At 42.9% G+C, this 15883-nt stretch overlaps 1 protein-coding gene across 1 annotated transcript in view; it reads right to left on the bottom strand.

The window, feature by feature from the left end:
* The window catches only part of WDR27 (WD repeat domain 27), a 200446-nt gene that overhangs the window by 157174 nt on the left and 27389 nt on the right, over positions 1-15883 (bottom strand). The window contains exons 8-11 of the mRNA XM_034765184.1: positions 15209-15341; positions 8223-8326; positions 7712-7779; positions 5588-5721 (exon numbers count right to left, since the gene is read on the bottom strand). Of these exons, the coding sequence (XP_034621075.1) occupies positions 5588-5721; positions 7712-7779; positions 8223-8326; positions 15209-15341 (439 nt within the window). The remainder of the gene's footprint in view (positions 1-5587; positions 5722-7711; positions 7780-8222; positions 8327-15208; positions 15342-15883) is intronic.

The following is a 15883-nucleotide window of genomic DNA, read 5'->3' as shown; positions in this document are numbered from 1 at the left end:
GCACATCAGTTGGCAGTTCCCAAGGGGTTTTCTGTGATCCAACCCGTCACAATAAGATCTTCATATTAGAATAAAATACTATAAGTTATATTTTTTGCTATCAGATAGAGACAGAGAAATACCAATTAGCGTTTTGCAAAGTGCAAATTTGAAGAATGCACAGTTGACTAAGTCCACCCCAAATGTATGGTGTTACAAGGACCACACAGGCACAGCCAAACCTGACCTAGGATTAGGACTCCCAAAACATTACTCTAAGACAGGGGTGGGCAAACTATGGCCCGCGAGGCTGTCCTGCCCGGCCCCTGAGCTCCTGGCCTAGGAGGCTCACCCTCGGCCCCTCCTCTGCTGTCCTCCTCCCCCACAGCCTGAGCTCGCTCGCTCTGCCACCGGCGCAATGCTCTGGCTGACGGGGCTGTGAGCTCCTGGGGCAGCGCAGCTGCAGAGCCCGGCCTGACCCAGTGCTCTGTGGTGGCGGCGGCAGCGTGGCCCGTCTCCAGCCGGGTGGTGTGGCTGGAACGCCCCCAGTGCTCCAGTCAGCATGGTAAGGGGGCAGGGGAGGTTGGATAGAGGGCAGGGGAGTTTGGGGTGGTGGTCAGGGGGCAGGGGTGTGGATGGTGGTTGGGGGGAGGAACAGGGGATTGAATGGGGACAGGAATCCCGGGGGGCAGTCAGGAAGGAGGAGGGGTTGGATGGGGCAGCAGGGGGCAGGGAGAAGGGGTGGTTGGATGGGGAGGGGTCCCAGGGGGGGCAGTCAGGAATGAGAGGAGGGGTTGGATGGGGCGGCAGCGGTCTGGGGGCAGTCAGGGGACAGGAAGTGGGGTGTGTGGATGGGGCAGGGGTCCCAGAGGGGCCATTAGATAACAGGGGGGGTTGGATGGGGCAGGAGTCCCAGGGGGAGCAGATAGGAGGTGGGGGCTGGGCCAGGACACCCTCCCCTAACCGGCCCTCCATACTATTTACGAAACCTGATGCGGCTCTCAGGTCAAAAAGTTTGCCCGCCCCCGCTCTCAGAATTTTTTTAAAAAACCCAATTCATTGCTCATTTATTTGAATACTGACTGAAGAGTCCAAGACAGTATGGGTGAAGTGCTGGCCCTACTGAAACCAGTTGAAGGTCTGCCAAGGATTTCAGGATTTCACCCACTATATTAGCTAAACTACAGTATTTTACAGTGATAGGCAAATGAGTAGATTAATAAGATGTGATCATGGAACAATATAACCTCTAATGTTTTTTAATCTGTGTATTTCAGATTTAGAATACAAATCCATAGTTCTGTACACTGAGAAAAAATGAGAGGTTACTCACCCTGTGCTGTAACTGGAGTTCTTCCAGATTTATCTCCTCCACAGGCACTCCGTTTTAGATGTGCTTACACCCCATGCACCTTTGAGCTGAGATTTTTGGTAGTACCACTTGTTCGGCTCACACCTTTGCCCTACAAATCCTTGTACCCCGGACTGAAGCTATAAAGGGCTGTACAGTCAACGTGCCCTCAGTTCCTTCTCAACCGCAAAGCCCTCAAAGGAATCTCTGAAGCAAAGGGGAAGGAGGGCAGGTAGTGGAACACCCATGGGGACACACATCTCAAAGAACTCCAGTTACTGCACAGGGTGAGTAACCTCTCCTTCTTCAGGGGGCTTCACTTCAAGTGACTACTGAGCAGTAGCCGCAGGTTGAGGATGGGGCTTCAGAGCCACATCCAAGACTGATAAAACTGCATTCCCAAAGGCGGTATCTGATCTTAAAGACTGGACTACAGCATAATGTCTGGAAAAGGTACATCTTGGGTATATACTGAAGTCCAAGTTGGAGCCTTGCAAATGTCCAGAATAGGAACACATTTGAGCAAGGCCATAGAGATAGAAATCTCGTGGAATGGACCAAGCCCCTAGAAGGAGGCTGAATGTCAGATGATCTGAAGCATGATACAGCACAATCAGAAGTCCCCAAGTCGAGCGACTCTGGGTGAAAACTGCTGAACCTTTAGATCTATCTGCAATGGACACAAACTGTCTGAGTAAATTCCCAAATTACCTGACTCTGCCCAGAAAAATGGCTAATGCCTTCCTAACATCCAACGTTTGTAATGAAGCATCCTCCCTGGACTGATAAGGTTTTGGGAAAAAGATGGGAAGATGTATGAGTTGATTAATATGAAACTCCTATGACACCTTGATTAAAATTTAAGATGGGGACATAAGGAAACTTTGTCCTTGAAAAATACAACAAACAGAGGGTCCTGTGGCACCTTTGAGACTAACAGAAGATTCAGACTAACACGGCTACCCCTCTGATACTTGATATAAACAGAGGGCCTTCCACGGGAGCCCCTATTTCTCCAACCCTTCATCCAGAGGCGATGTGGCCATCTTCATAGAAGAATTAATGAGGGAAGAGGTAGCCACTGAATCAAAAGGGAAGATTCATAAGGCATTTAAGTACAGATTCAAATCCCAAATTAGAGTGGGTTCCTTAACTTGAGTGAAAAGGTTCCGCAACCCTCTGAGAAACCTTACAGTTGTGGGATGAGCGAAAACTGAAATCCTTCAACTAGGGACTAAGAGGCTGCTATAATTGCTAGGTGTACCCTGATAGAACTTTTACATCAGTTTTGTCTTTTTAAATTCTGGAAGGTAATCCAAAATATTGAGAAGGATGAGTGAACAGGTGGAAAATGTCTCTGATCACACCAAATGCTGAACCTCTTCAACTTGTTAAGTTACGTATATCTCATGGAATCTTTTCTACTGTTCAATAATACCTGTTGTACCTCCTCAGAACATGAAGTCTCTATTCCTATGAACCATCGAGAAGCCAAGCTTTGAGATGAAGGATCCTCGGGTAGGGTGAAACATCCGACGTGCTTCGTAAGAGAGAATCAGAGGAATGGACAGAGGAGCCATTGCCTGACAAACAGGTGAATTAGGTCTGTCTGGGCCATGTCAGAACTATTAATATGATCGTGGCCTTGTCATGCTTGATTTTGTTTACCACCCTCAGAAACAGAGGTATCAGAGATGGCCTCTTGTCCACAGAATAAGAAAGGCATCTCCCACTGAGAGATGGTCTAAGCACCCTTCCCGCCAAACAAAGTCATTCGCACTTCTTGTTGCTAATGATCTTGTAGCGGGATGGTCACCCGCTCCTGCTCTGAGGGGGTTAAAAACAGCCCTTGGAAAGGACGGGGGGTGAGAGAGAACACCCTGGGCTGATTGGGGGAAGTAGCTGCAGCTGGGCCACGCCCCAATCAGAGCCCAGCTGGCCCTATAAAGGCCAGGGTGGCCAGACGCTCAGCAGTCTCCTGAGTGCAGAGAGAGAAGGGCCTGGCTGCAGGGAACTAGAGCAGAGTACCTGGGTGGAGCAGGGCTGGGGAGCTCCAGGCTGTGGCCTAGTGTTAGGCCAGGAGGTACTGGGAGTTGCAGAGGGCAGCCCGGAGATAGGCCAAGGCAGCAGGCCCAAACCCAACCTTGCCTGTGATGAGTAGGCTGATACTGCAGTCTGCCCCAGGGAGTGGGGCTAGATGGTGACGGGCAGTAGCCTGACACGGAGGCGGGGTAGGGTAGTGAGTGGGGTTCCCCTGGGAGGAAAGACCTAGCGTGTGGGTACTGCCAGCGTGCAGCACCTCGAGCAAGGGGCACCGGGGTCCTGGGAGGGACACGGGGCCCAGAAGTAGAGAGCAAAGCAGATCACCGGCCTGCAGAGGGTGCTCCGGAGGCTGGGTTGAGCTAATTCCCTGAGAGACCAGCAGGAGGCGCCGCAGGGGTGAGTCCGCTCGTGTTACAGATCTATATCTGGAACTCCCCAAGTCAAAGATCTGATTGAGTATCTGAGAGTCCAACTCTCACTTGTAGTCCTGAAACTCCCACACAGACCTTATTTGGGTCTTTCCATCAACCGAGAGAATCGCAAACTTGACAAGGGACCAACAGCAGCTTGCTCAGACTGTGTTTGTTTGGAGTCTAAACAGTCCTGAGCCAGCCCTGGAAACATCAAAGGTGTAGCCTGGCACGAAGTGTCACAAAGGTACATGCTGCCATGTGTCTGAGCAGTTGAAGAAAATTTCTTATGGATGTCTGTGTGCTGATTTGAATCGTTGAGATTAAAGCTGTTAACATCAGGAACCTGACAGTGGGCAGGTAAGCCCTGGCTGATATGGCATCTAAGGAGGCCCCTATAAACTCTACCCATTGTACCAGGGTCAAAATAGATTTCTTGACGTTGACCTGCAACCCTAACTCACAGAACAGGGACTTTGCCATCCTTACTGCAGAGAGAACCTCACTGAAGATTTCAGGGTAGCAGCCGTGTTAGTCTGTATCCTCAAAAAGAACAGGAGTACTTGTGGCACCTTAGACTAACAAATTTGTTAGTCTCTAAGGTGCCACAAGTACTCCTGTTCTTTTTTCACTGAAGATTGGCCCTTGAGTAGCCAGTCATCTAGACAGACATATAATTATCCCCAGTTGTTCGAGGTAAGCTGCAACCCCTGCTAACATCTTCCAAAACACCCTGGGGGCAGAAGAGAGACCAAATGGGAGCACTCAATACTGACAGTGATCTTGATCATCAAAAAGCAAAGGAATCGCTTGAGATGGATGAATGGTGATATGAAAATAGGTTTCCTGAAGATCAAGGGCTGACAACCAATACCCCAGTTACAATGATGGAATTATCACTGTGGGAGTCACCGTCTTGAATTTTTGAGATTTCAAAAAGTTATTTAGGAGTCTTAGATTTAAAACCGGTCTCCATCCCCCGTTTTTTTTCAGGACCAGGAAACAGTTGGAGTAGAAGCCCCCTCCCTTCTGTGCTGAACTGGAACTTTTCTGTGGCTCCTATACGCAGAAGGGAGTCAACTTCCTGACTTAGGAATGACTCATTAGCGGAGTCCCTGATGAGCAACAGGGAGGGGGAAAAGAGGACAGCAGGAAGGGAGGAAAAATGGATGGATTACCCCAATCTTATAACTGATGGCCCGGGGGGAGGTGCTGGCCTGGATCTGATACTGAATGGAGAGAACGTTCCACCATTAAGAGTCAGAGTCTCATCTCTCAATTCTTTACAGGCAGAGCTAGGAAAGCAGAGCAAACGGAGCACTTTTGAGGGACATATGACTCCTCCAAGCAGCGGATGCACTGGGAATATCCGTCACTGACGAGGAGAACTTTCTGGCAAGAGAGGCACCGTTTGAAGCCTAGAGAGCCTGGCATACTCTAGAGCAACAGTGATCTGAGGAGAAGGGGAAAGGAATTGAGACTAACCCTTCAAAATACAAGCTAGTTAGCTCACTAGGTACATAGATAAGTAGGAAAGGTAATTAGTTTGTAGTTTTGAACAGAAAGGTACACTAACAATCTGTCTCAGGACGAAGCAGCAGAGAAGGAACTAAGAGTGGTTCAACTGCACAGCCCTATATAGTCTCAGTGCCGGGCAGGAGGATGTGTAGAGTGCACGCATGGGCCAAATGGGCTCTACCACCAAAGATCTCTGATCAAAGGTTCATGGAATATAAACACATCTGAAGTGGAGCACCTATGGGGACACTACTAGAACCATGAAATATTTGAAACCATCCCATACCTTGCAATAACTGAAAGCCTCTTCTCCTTTCCACACAAGAGAAAATCACTCTGCTGAGATCTCATCAAAGCAGCAAGGTTAATCTCCAGCAAAGCAATCGTATTTTCAAACATCGAGGTAAGCAAGCAGAAAACCTGCAGTGACAAGACCATGATGTAACATTCCCTTCACTTCAAATTAAGCTATAACTCTAAATAAACGTTATTGATGACAGCAGAAAGTGAGGGATTATTTAATGCCACTCATGAAAACTGCAAATAAACCAGTAACTGTTAGATGGATTAGATAAAATCAAAGGATTAAGCAGTACTCAGGAGGGCAGCCATTGTTTTCCTAAACATATGTTCAAACTGGTTAAGGAACTTAATTGCACCCCAAACTGGCCTGCATACCTGGGGTGAAGTGTGAACTCTAACCCCCTCTACATTCCTGATACCATAAAAGTAGCATGAAAAGGAAGTGTATCTAGGAGGAAATTCTGAGGGTTTTCAAGGAAGTGAATTTATATCAAGATCCTGGGCTGCAGGCATGAGTGAGCAGAAGTCATCTTTAAAACAAAAATGCTCCTGTTTTTAAGTAGGAATAAGGCCCTTGGCTCAGTTCACAGTCCTGTGGGCAACAAGCACTGCAGCAAATAGGCCATACCAGCAGGAAAAACTCACATGCCCTAAGTAACAGGTCATGCTTTCTTGATGTGGTGCACAAGCTGCCACATCATCAAATAACTTTCAGAGCTCTCTCAAAAAGATTGGAAGGGATCCTGCCCTGCAGCTTGCTTGGGAACAGGGCTGGCCTTACCACAAGGCAAACTGAGGTGGCCACCTCAGGTGTCAGACTGTGGGGGGTGCCACTAGGACCCAGAGTGTAGAAAATTGTGTCTGCTGGTGGTGCATATGTATCCTCTCTGCTCTAGATGCACAGAGATGGTGGAGTGCTGTACTGGAGGAAGGAGGGCACAAGAGACATAACAGGTAGGCAGGAGAAAAGGTGAGCAGGAATAACAGAAAGCAGCAGGAGCTGTAGGGAGAGAGAGGAGAAGGAGGAGCTTCTTATGTACCTCTCTAGCACCCCCCAGGAGCCTGGACTAATTAACACCAGCTTCTCAGGGAGCTTCCTGTTTCCTGCTGCTTCCCTGAACCCATTTGAGGAGAACAGTCAACTGAAGTAGTAGGAGCCAGTTAGGCCTTTAAGACGCTGATATCTTCCCTCACTCAGGCCCTCCTACCAGGCTGCTTATTTGTCCCCTTCAATTGAGTGTTGAGAGCCACTATAGCTGGCACAGAACAGCAGTCAGAGTGAAAGAAGAAAACGCCCTTCTGGGACAGCATTCAGAAAAAGAAAACAAGCAAAGGAAGCTTTTCTATCTAAGCAGGAAGGAGCTCTCCTGAGATACATAGACACAGATGTTCACGTGGAGCCTCCCGGCCCCAGTGAGGACATGAATGGTGAGGAGATGCCTGATCTTTCAGTTAGTCAGAGTGCAGGTGACATGGCAGCTACTGCAGCATCCATATCTCCATCTCAAATGGATGGAACCATGCTCATTCCTGAAGAAAAGTGTAGATCAGAGAAGAGTGTGGTGGAGGCGCAAGAAACAGCTGTGCTGAGTTTAGTTCCTTAAGTCTAGATGATCCAGGACTGTGGACCCACTTGAGCAGTATCCTGAGGGACTTCCTTGTACTGCATGGGCCACAGCAAGTGAAAAATTTCATGTTCCCCAAAGACAATGAAAATAGAAGTTTCCATCCAACACATTACTGGCGCGAAATCCCCAATGGTGAGCACCTGCCTCATTTGTTGTTCCTGACATAACTGTCTGAGGTTCATATCAAAAACTAGAAACATCTATTTAAGTTTTTATTACTAATAGTATATACGTGGTGGGGATTTTAAAGTTACTCATTGACTATACAGTGGAATCATCAACCACCTTCAGTAAAAGTACTATACAATTCACAGCAAGTAAAACAAAATTTATTCAGCATGCTTTCAACATTTTGATAACAAAACTTTAGAAAATGAAACAGAGAAGTTTAAAAATAATTGAACAGTATTTGCACCATTCATCTGAAAGTTATTGAAACTTAATAACTTGTTTAATAAACATAGTAATTGTGTGCTTACCTTCCCATTAACTGCCTTCCTCATTAATGCGCATGATCCAGCAAACTGAATGGTGAGGCCACTGTAATCTTTACCAGAAAAATTGTAAAATTGTATTGTCCTTTTTTTAAACAGGAAATTAAATCAGAGAAAATACTGAGTGCAAATCACTTCTGTACTAATTTTACACCAGTGTAACTCCATTGTCTTCAGTAAAGATACTCCCAGTTTACATCAGTAAAAGTGCAACATGAACAAAGCCCTTATGTCTAATAATCATAAATAAATTATAAAATTAGATGCAAATTCATTACTAATTATTTCATAACAGTGTGCTAGTGCAACTGATCAGCACAACTAGGAAAAGGGACAGCATGTGAATTATAACCATGTATTGATCAGGAGCCCTGGCTTTCAGCCCTATGCAACCATTTTTGCATACAAATCCTTATATCATTCACATCAGATCAGAGGGAAAAAATAAATACTTATGAATCATATCAAACTGTAATTAAATATTTTATGATCATACCTTTATAATGTAAAATTGCTTCTAATTCAAAGTTTGCCAAGTTAATTATGAACAAGCCAGTAGAGCTTCCTATCCACAAACATCTGGCATTTACAGCAGGAAAACTAATTGTAAACGGAAGAAAAAGAGTTATCTGTACATTTTCCTTTTTATCACTTAAGATACACACAAACTGCTTTGTTCAAGCATTCTATTCCCCATTCCACCACCACACAAAGAAAAATGGCATCCCAAAAAAATGAAACTGGGCATTACAATGTTAAATGGAGATTTTTTGAAAATACAAGTAAATTAGAAAATTTGACAGGCTTTGAGAAGTAAGAATAGAAATATTTATGATTTTCTGTAACGGCTCAAAATGTTTAGGTTCTGAAAGAGAGAAGCCAAACTAATCATAATACAGTACAAGCAAACAGAAAAGATGAATGGGAAAAAGCAGATGGTATTTTTAATATGGACTTTTTACTTCTATGCATTTGTTTCTTTTATGGTGGTGAATCAACATTTACTACAATTCCTGAAATATAACAGTTACAGTGTGGTAATTTTTTTGTATTTCTAAGATTTCTACTAATGTATTTTCAATTTTAAGTCTTCCTCCTACTCAGCTTACTATGACTGGGAAGTTTCTTATCTCTTGGAGTGACATCCTAAGAGTAGAACTGGTCAGAAATTTTCCATTGGAAAATGCTGATTTGATGGAATTGAAATGTTCCAAGGAAACATGCCAGTTATGTCAACATTTTCAGTGGAAGCCACATAGGCTGGCAAGCTGGCCTGCCTGATCTGCCTCCCACCTGCCCACTTGAGTAGGCAGGTTGGCAGAAAATCAGAATCCCCAGCTAGCCTGCTCCCCAGTTGCCCACCTAGTGGGCATGCTGCCTGGCTCCCCAGATGCCCACCTGGCAGGCAGGCAGCCCCAGAATTCTAGCTGGCTGGCTTCTGGGTGGGCTCCCTGTTTTTCTATATTATACCAACCATAACAGAAAATTATCAATTACTAAACAAAATACCAGTTAGACCCATTACAAGTGACCAGGTAGAATACCGGTTGAACAAACCAAGTACCAATTAAAACCAATTAGAATATCAATTACTAATTCTAATACCAAGTAGCCATTGCAGTACTAATTACCAGTTAGTAATTTATATCAAAATATATAATATAATCATAAACATATTTATATTATGATATGTCAAAATACTCAAACATTGAGACTTTTATATTATATTATAAACATATATAACTAAAGTCTAATTGACAATCAAAATCAAATGATTTTGATAGTATTGAAATAAAATGTAGATAATGTCAAAACAAAATGTCATTTCAATTTATTTGAAACCAAATTAGGGGATTTTGTTCTGCAGGAAGTTTCAAAATGTCTGTTTTTGTTTTTTTGTTTTGTCATGATTCTTAAAATATATATATCTATATATATATAGATATATAAATATATACCGTATTTTCCGGCGTATAAGACGACTGGGCGTATAAGACGACCCCCAACTTTTCCAGTTAAAATATAGAGTTTGGGATATACTCGCCGTATAAGACTACCCCTCTTCCAACGCACACCAAAAAAAAATTAAAAAAACATCAGATTTGATTTCAATATGGTAATTTTAATTCAAATGCTTATGACATGCAGGTACTTAGCAGGAAAACTGTCACTTATAAACATAAGGCTGTTTGTCATCAAACATGTAAACATAAAACAGTGCAAGTGGATTAAACTTTTCCTAATTCACTCTAAAGCTGAAAGGAAGGATAAGACAATAAACCCATGGGAGCTGCCATGCTGTTTGTTTTCTAAGCTGTCAACCCAACTGGAACTGATGATGATAGGAGGAAGATAATAAACAAGAGAGAGAGAGCAAGTGCCGGGCAAGTCCCTGGCAAGTTAGCAACGCCCATCATAACTGCAAGCTACGGTATTTTTACAGGGTTTGCTGGCGTGACAGTTTCCCTTTAAAAGCCTTCAAAATCCTCCTGTTCGTCATCTGATATCATAAGTACATTAATGACATCTTGTGATACATTTGTAAGGCAGTCATTGTATGGATCGAATTCCGTATCAGATGGTGTGGTCTCAGCTTCGGCTTCCTCTTCATCTTGCCACGAGTAGTCGTCCTCCATACCATCTAATGAATTTGATATGCCACACTTCTTGAAAGACTTGATTACTGTTTCTGCATCAATATCATTCCAGGCTTTTATGACAAACTTGCACAAAACATCCAACTGTGGAGCACGCATGTTTCCTCCTTTTGTGAATGACTTTTCGCCGCTAACCATCCATTCATTCCACTGTTCTTGAATGCGATCTTTAAATGGCTTGTTTAGGCACACATCCAGTGGCTGTACCAACGATGTCAATCCTGCAGGAATAACTGCCGCATCTGTGTTTAGTCTTGCAAGCATTTGCTTGGTGCTGGGAGTTAAATGAGCCCTGAACATATCCCATACCAGTAGACTACATTTTTGAATAAGTCCACCTGGTCGCCTGCTCCATACATTATCAAGCCATAGCTTTACCCCTTCTTCATCCATCCAGCCTTTTTCATTCACATGTACAAAACAACCAACAGGGAACTTGAATTTCGGCATTGTTTTTCTTTTAAAAATAATCATTGGTCTCAGTTTGGCGCCATCAGCTGTGCATCCTAGTACCACTGTAAAACTGGACTTCTCATGTCCTGTTGTTTTAATTAAAATAGTTTTTTCACCTTTTTGATGGACAGTTTTATTTCCAACCATATCAAAATTCATTGGAGTTTCATCCATATTTCCAATACTACTTAACGCATAGCCATGTTTAGTGCGCTGTTGTATTACGTATCGATGGAAACTATTTACTTTGCTATCAAGATCTGCAGGTAATTTTGGGGCAATTTTCATCTTTTGCCTCAGTACCATATTATGCCTTCCCATGAATCTAGTACACCAGGATACAGTGGCCTTAAATCTGTTGCTGTGATCTGGGTTAGATTTGGCCCACTGAAGTGCAAACAAATGTATTTTATTTCGTGTCACTACATAACCGTTTTGGCGATGCTCATTCACCATGTCTGCTACATGTTTTTCGAGTTCTGGCCAATGTGGAGTGCCTCTTCTTAATGCACACTTACCCCTTGGCATACTCTTTAATGCTTTTTCATTTGCTTTCCAGTCCCGAACCATCTTTTCTGTTACTCCATATTGTCTTGCAGCAGCGCAGTTATTATGTTCCATGGCAAAGTTTACAACTTTAAGTTTGAAACTGGCTTCATATTTCTTTCTTCTTGATGGTGGAGCCATGATGGGGTTTTGACTGTTGGACATTTGTATACTGTACTGTATGTACTGGTGCTATACTGTATGAACAGGTACAGATACTGGTGCTGTACTGTATGTGGTACCCAGTATACAACAACCAGCCAATCACGGCAAGCGATGTACCTTACCGGCGATTGGCTGGTTGTTGTATACAAAGCCTGCTTGGATTGGTCAGCTCTCCCTGCCTGCCCAGCCCTCCCTGTCTCCAAGACTATCAGAGCGGTAGCGCAAACACGCCTCTTTCACCCGTCTGGCCCGCCCTTGTATCCTATTACCTCCTTCTCTGCCTCTCAGATCTCGCACATGCGCGCCTGCGCCGCTTCACTGCAGTCCTCAGGAGCGAGATCTGAGAGGCAGAGAAGAAGGTACGGTAATAGGATACAAGGGCGGGCCAGACGGGTGAAAGAGGCATGTTTTTCTGGGCACAGCGCCGCTCTCTCTCTTTTTTCCATACCCCGGGCGTCCCGGACGCCTGCAGCTTGCTCCGCTCTTCACTTACACCTTCCCGGTGAGGCGCCCCCTCACCTCGTCATCGGGCGGGGATGCGGCCGCGGCCGTTTTTGAGCTCCCCCCACCATATGCGGCGACCGCAGATTCTCCAGTCCGGCTCGGAAGTTTCAGCACCCGCCCTATAAGACGACACCCGGCGTATAAGACGACCCCCAACTTTTGAGAAGATTTTCCTGGGTTAAAAAGTAGTCTTATACACCAGAAAATACAGTATATAGACATAGACATTTTGGAATTCCTCCCACAACAGGAATTTCAGTTTCTAAACAGGGTTATCTAACAGACATTTGCGAATGCTACTGTCAGACTAATAAGAGGTTAATAAAACAGCAGGCAACCACAAGTTTCTCTTTCACAAAGTTTCTAGTACACAACCTATATGATCTCCACTGATCCTGTGACCAAATAGTCCTGGCATTACTCTCTAAATCAGATATCTAGTATCCTGTCATTTTGTTCTTACCAAGCAACTATAATGCCAAATTCTCTGAATTCTTTTGCTTAATATTTAGGATATTTTCTATGTACATGTATATAACGTTCATTTACAAATACTTCTTAAGTATTAATATTGCTGCATAGACTTTAGTGAACCATAATAAATGCAAGACCCATTAAGGAGTACAGAAAGTTGTCATATTTGCATTGTAATAGCCAAATAAAATAGAGGCAAGAACTATACTCTGTGGGGAAAATATTTTCCTGCAGAAAGTCCTCAAATATTTCGCAAAACCTTCTTCGTAAAATCCCAAACTTCTCCAGGTTCTCTCATTCCTCCAATAATATCGAAGCAATGCAGTCAACATGCTCATGTTTTTGGTGGATCTTTGTGGACGACTCTCTTCCTCACTAACATACATTTTTACACATGAAATTGAAGATTTAATAGCAAAGTGTTTTTTCTAGACTGGGTGCTTTGTCAGATCTGCACTTATCCTTTTGCTTTTCAGAGTAAACTATAAGTTCCTTCAGCACCACCCATTAAGAATCTGATCAAGAGCCAATTGGCTTAGGGAATCTTTCCACTGACATCAATGGGCTTTCTATCAGACCCTAAAAGGAAGACTGAGAAGATTGTACAGTTTTCCAGTACTTCAGGAAATAAAAGTCTAAGATGTAATCAGTGAAAATGTAGTAATAAAGTCAGCAAAAAAAAAAAATAATAATAAAACCAATGATGCTCCAAGACCCCGTTCAAAATTATAGGAAAAAAACAGAAGGCAACCATGAAAGACTGAATGGTGTTCTAACACCAAATTACTGAGACTACTTGTTCAGTAAAATACTACTCAACACAAATAAGGATGACTGACTCTGGCCTGCTATTGTCTATTTAAAAAAATAATAATCAGGATTTGCTCTCTTTCTGTTTATTCCCCTCCTTGTGCCACTACCAGAGTGTGTGTGTGGGAGTGGGGTGGGGGCGGTAAGAGCACCAAACTGGGTTTAAAATGGAATTTAAAATAAAGAATATAATTTCACTACTTGACAGTGCTAAACCAAAATAACACAGTAAGCTTTATTATTATTGCATTTTGCAATAATTGAGAGGAACAATGTAAAATCTCTATGTAAAAAGAATATATGCAAACACTATGCATATTCATATATACCCTTAATTTTACCCACCTATAACGTGAACCCAGCAAAGATAATTTAACTAAAGATATCTTTGGACATAATCAGGATATGAGAAGAGGAGAACTGGCATGAATTAAGGAAAATGCCACCCTAACAAAGCCAGAACAAACCTAGAATGTCCACATGTGTGTTAAGGCAGTAACACTGGCAATTTTATAAAATGAAATCCACTACTCAAACACAGAAGGCAAGGGGACCAGACTGATCTGTTGCAATTTCAGCTACTACTCTTATGGAAAGAGCTATAATTGAACTGCAAGGCAATAATCCCAAAGAATGAGAAATGTGCTTAGGAAAAATATAAAAACTTGTTTATGACAAAGACTAACAATGTTTTGATGTCAAAATAAACAAACACCTGGATCAACATTTTAAAAAAAAATGTATTCCAAATAGAGATAAAATTTAGCAAAAGCTTATTTTCACTGCTGTTAACCCGGCAGAGAAAATAAAACTATCAGAAAGGGCGGCTGGATTCTATTCCTTTTTGTACATCAACAAAATAGTTTACAGAGTCCAACTGCAAGGCCAGTGAGTTACACCTTTACAGCCCCACTGAGAGCAATGAGAGTACACAAGTGTTGCCATGGGCACCGTTTGGCCTGGAGAACTTTTCTCACTGTCAACAATGCGTGAGAAGGAAAGAACCAAGCATGACTTTTAGATACCAAGATGAGTTTGCAGTGCTGGTACACCTCTACCCCTATATAACGCTGTCCTCGGGAGCCAAAAAAATCTTACTGCGTTATAGGTGAAACCGCATTATATCGAACTTGCTTTTATCCGGCAGCCCCGTCCCCCCGGAGCACTGCATTACTGCATTATATCCGAATTCGTGTTATATCAGGTCGCGTTATATCGGGGTAGAAGTGTACTTGTAAAAAGTTTTTTTCTTTTTAATCTGCAAACAGAGCACTGTTGATTTGGAAACAGAGAGATCATAAAAATGTATCAGAGGGGTAGCTGTGTTAGTCTGGATCTGTAAAAAGCAACAGAGGGTTCTGTGGCACCCTTAAGACTAACAGATGTATTGGAGCATAAGCTTTCGTGGGTGAATACCCACTTCGTCAGACACATGCTCTAATACATCTGTTAGTCTTAAAGGTGCCACAGGACTCTCTGTTGCTTTTTATCATAAAAATGGAATCTCATAATACCTCTTTAAAAAAAAAAAAGAAATACTTTTCAGAGTAGAAGCTAATTTTGTATTTTGTAAATTATTTTATATATTCCGCTTAAGTAAGAATAAATTACTAGGGCTTGCATCTCACTGAATGAACAAACTAATGACAAAGCCCGGGCTGGGATGATTTAGTTGGGAATTGGTCCTGCTTTGAGCAGGGGGTTGGACTAGATGACCTCTTGAGGTCCCTTCCAACCCTGATATTCTATGATTCTATGTTACTATTGTATCATGAAATTAGAATAACCTGCAATTAAAGTAATTTGAGAGCCAAAATCAAATTGCTGGGCATGGTTTTCAGCCAAATAGTCAATGATAATTTATTGCACTTACAAGTTTTCTTCTTTGCCTAAATGTATTGATTGGTCACAGTGTTCAATTCTGAGGACTGGCAATGTTGTTTCCACTGTTTCTTCTGGTCTCCTGTCATTTGTGAGGTACAGCTTAGAAAACTTCTGTATTTGATCTAAAGAAGACAGACATCGACTATTATCAGACTAGTGAAATGGATCAAAAGTGACTGAAATGGAATAAAGAAGTAAAAAGGTTAGCACAGTGGTAGCACAATGTGCTAGCATGAAGAGGGATCACATTTAGAGGTCTTTGCTCCTGTAGATGGGAATACCAGAGCCAGCACACTAGAAATACCTCATCCCTCTCTGAAACACCACCACTCTATTTTGCTATTTTACGGTGACTGGTCTCAGAAACCTAGTCCTGCCATTATCAGATAGAAACAGTCACTATGCCATAGAGACACTGAGGTGGAAGGAAAAGCAAATAGCACAAATAAAGATTCTTAGAACTTCAGAGGAATTAACAAATGTTTATTCCAGTTATACAAGTGACAAATAACTCAACAGGACCCAATTCTCCTCTCCTTTGAAGCCTCTGGTAAATCTCTTACTGCCTTCAATGAGAACAGTATCTAATCCACAAAGTACAGCATTTGATATACACAAACAAAGGGCAACCTTTGTCCTCCTAGATACACGTGCTTAACTCCTA

Source organism: Trachemys scripta, chromosome 3 (genome assembly GCF_013100865.1).
Source record: "Trachemys scripta elegans isolate TJP31775 chromosome 3, CAS_Tse_1.0, whole genome shotgun sequence".
Taxonomy (NCBI): domain Eukaryota; kingdom Metazoa; phylum Chordata; order Testudines; family Emydidae; genus Trachemys; species Trachemys scripta.
This window is presented reverse-complemented; position numbering and strand designations above follow the sequence as displayed.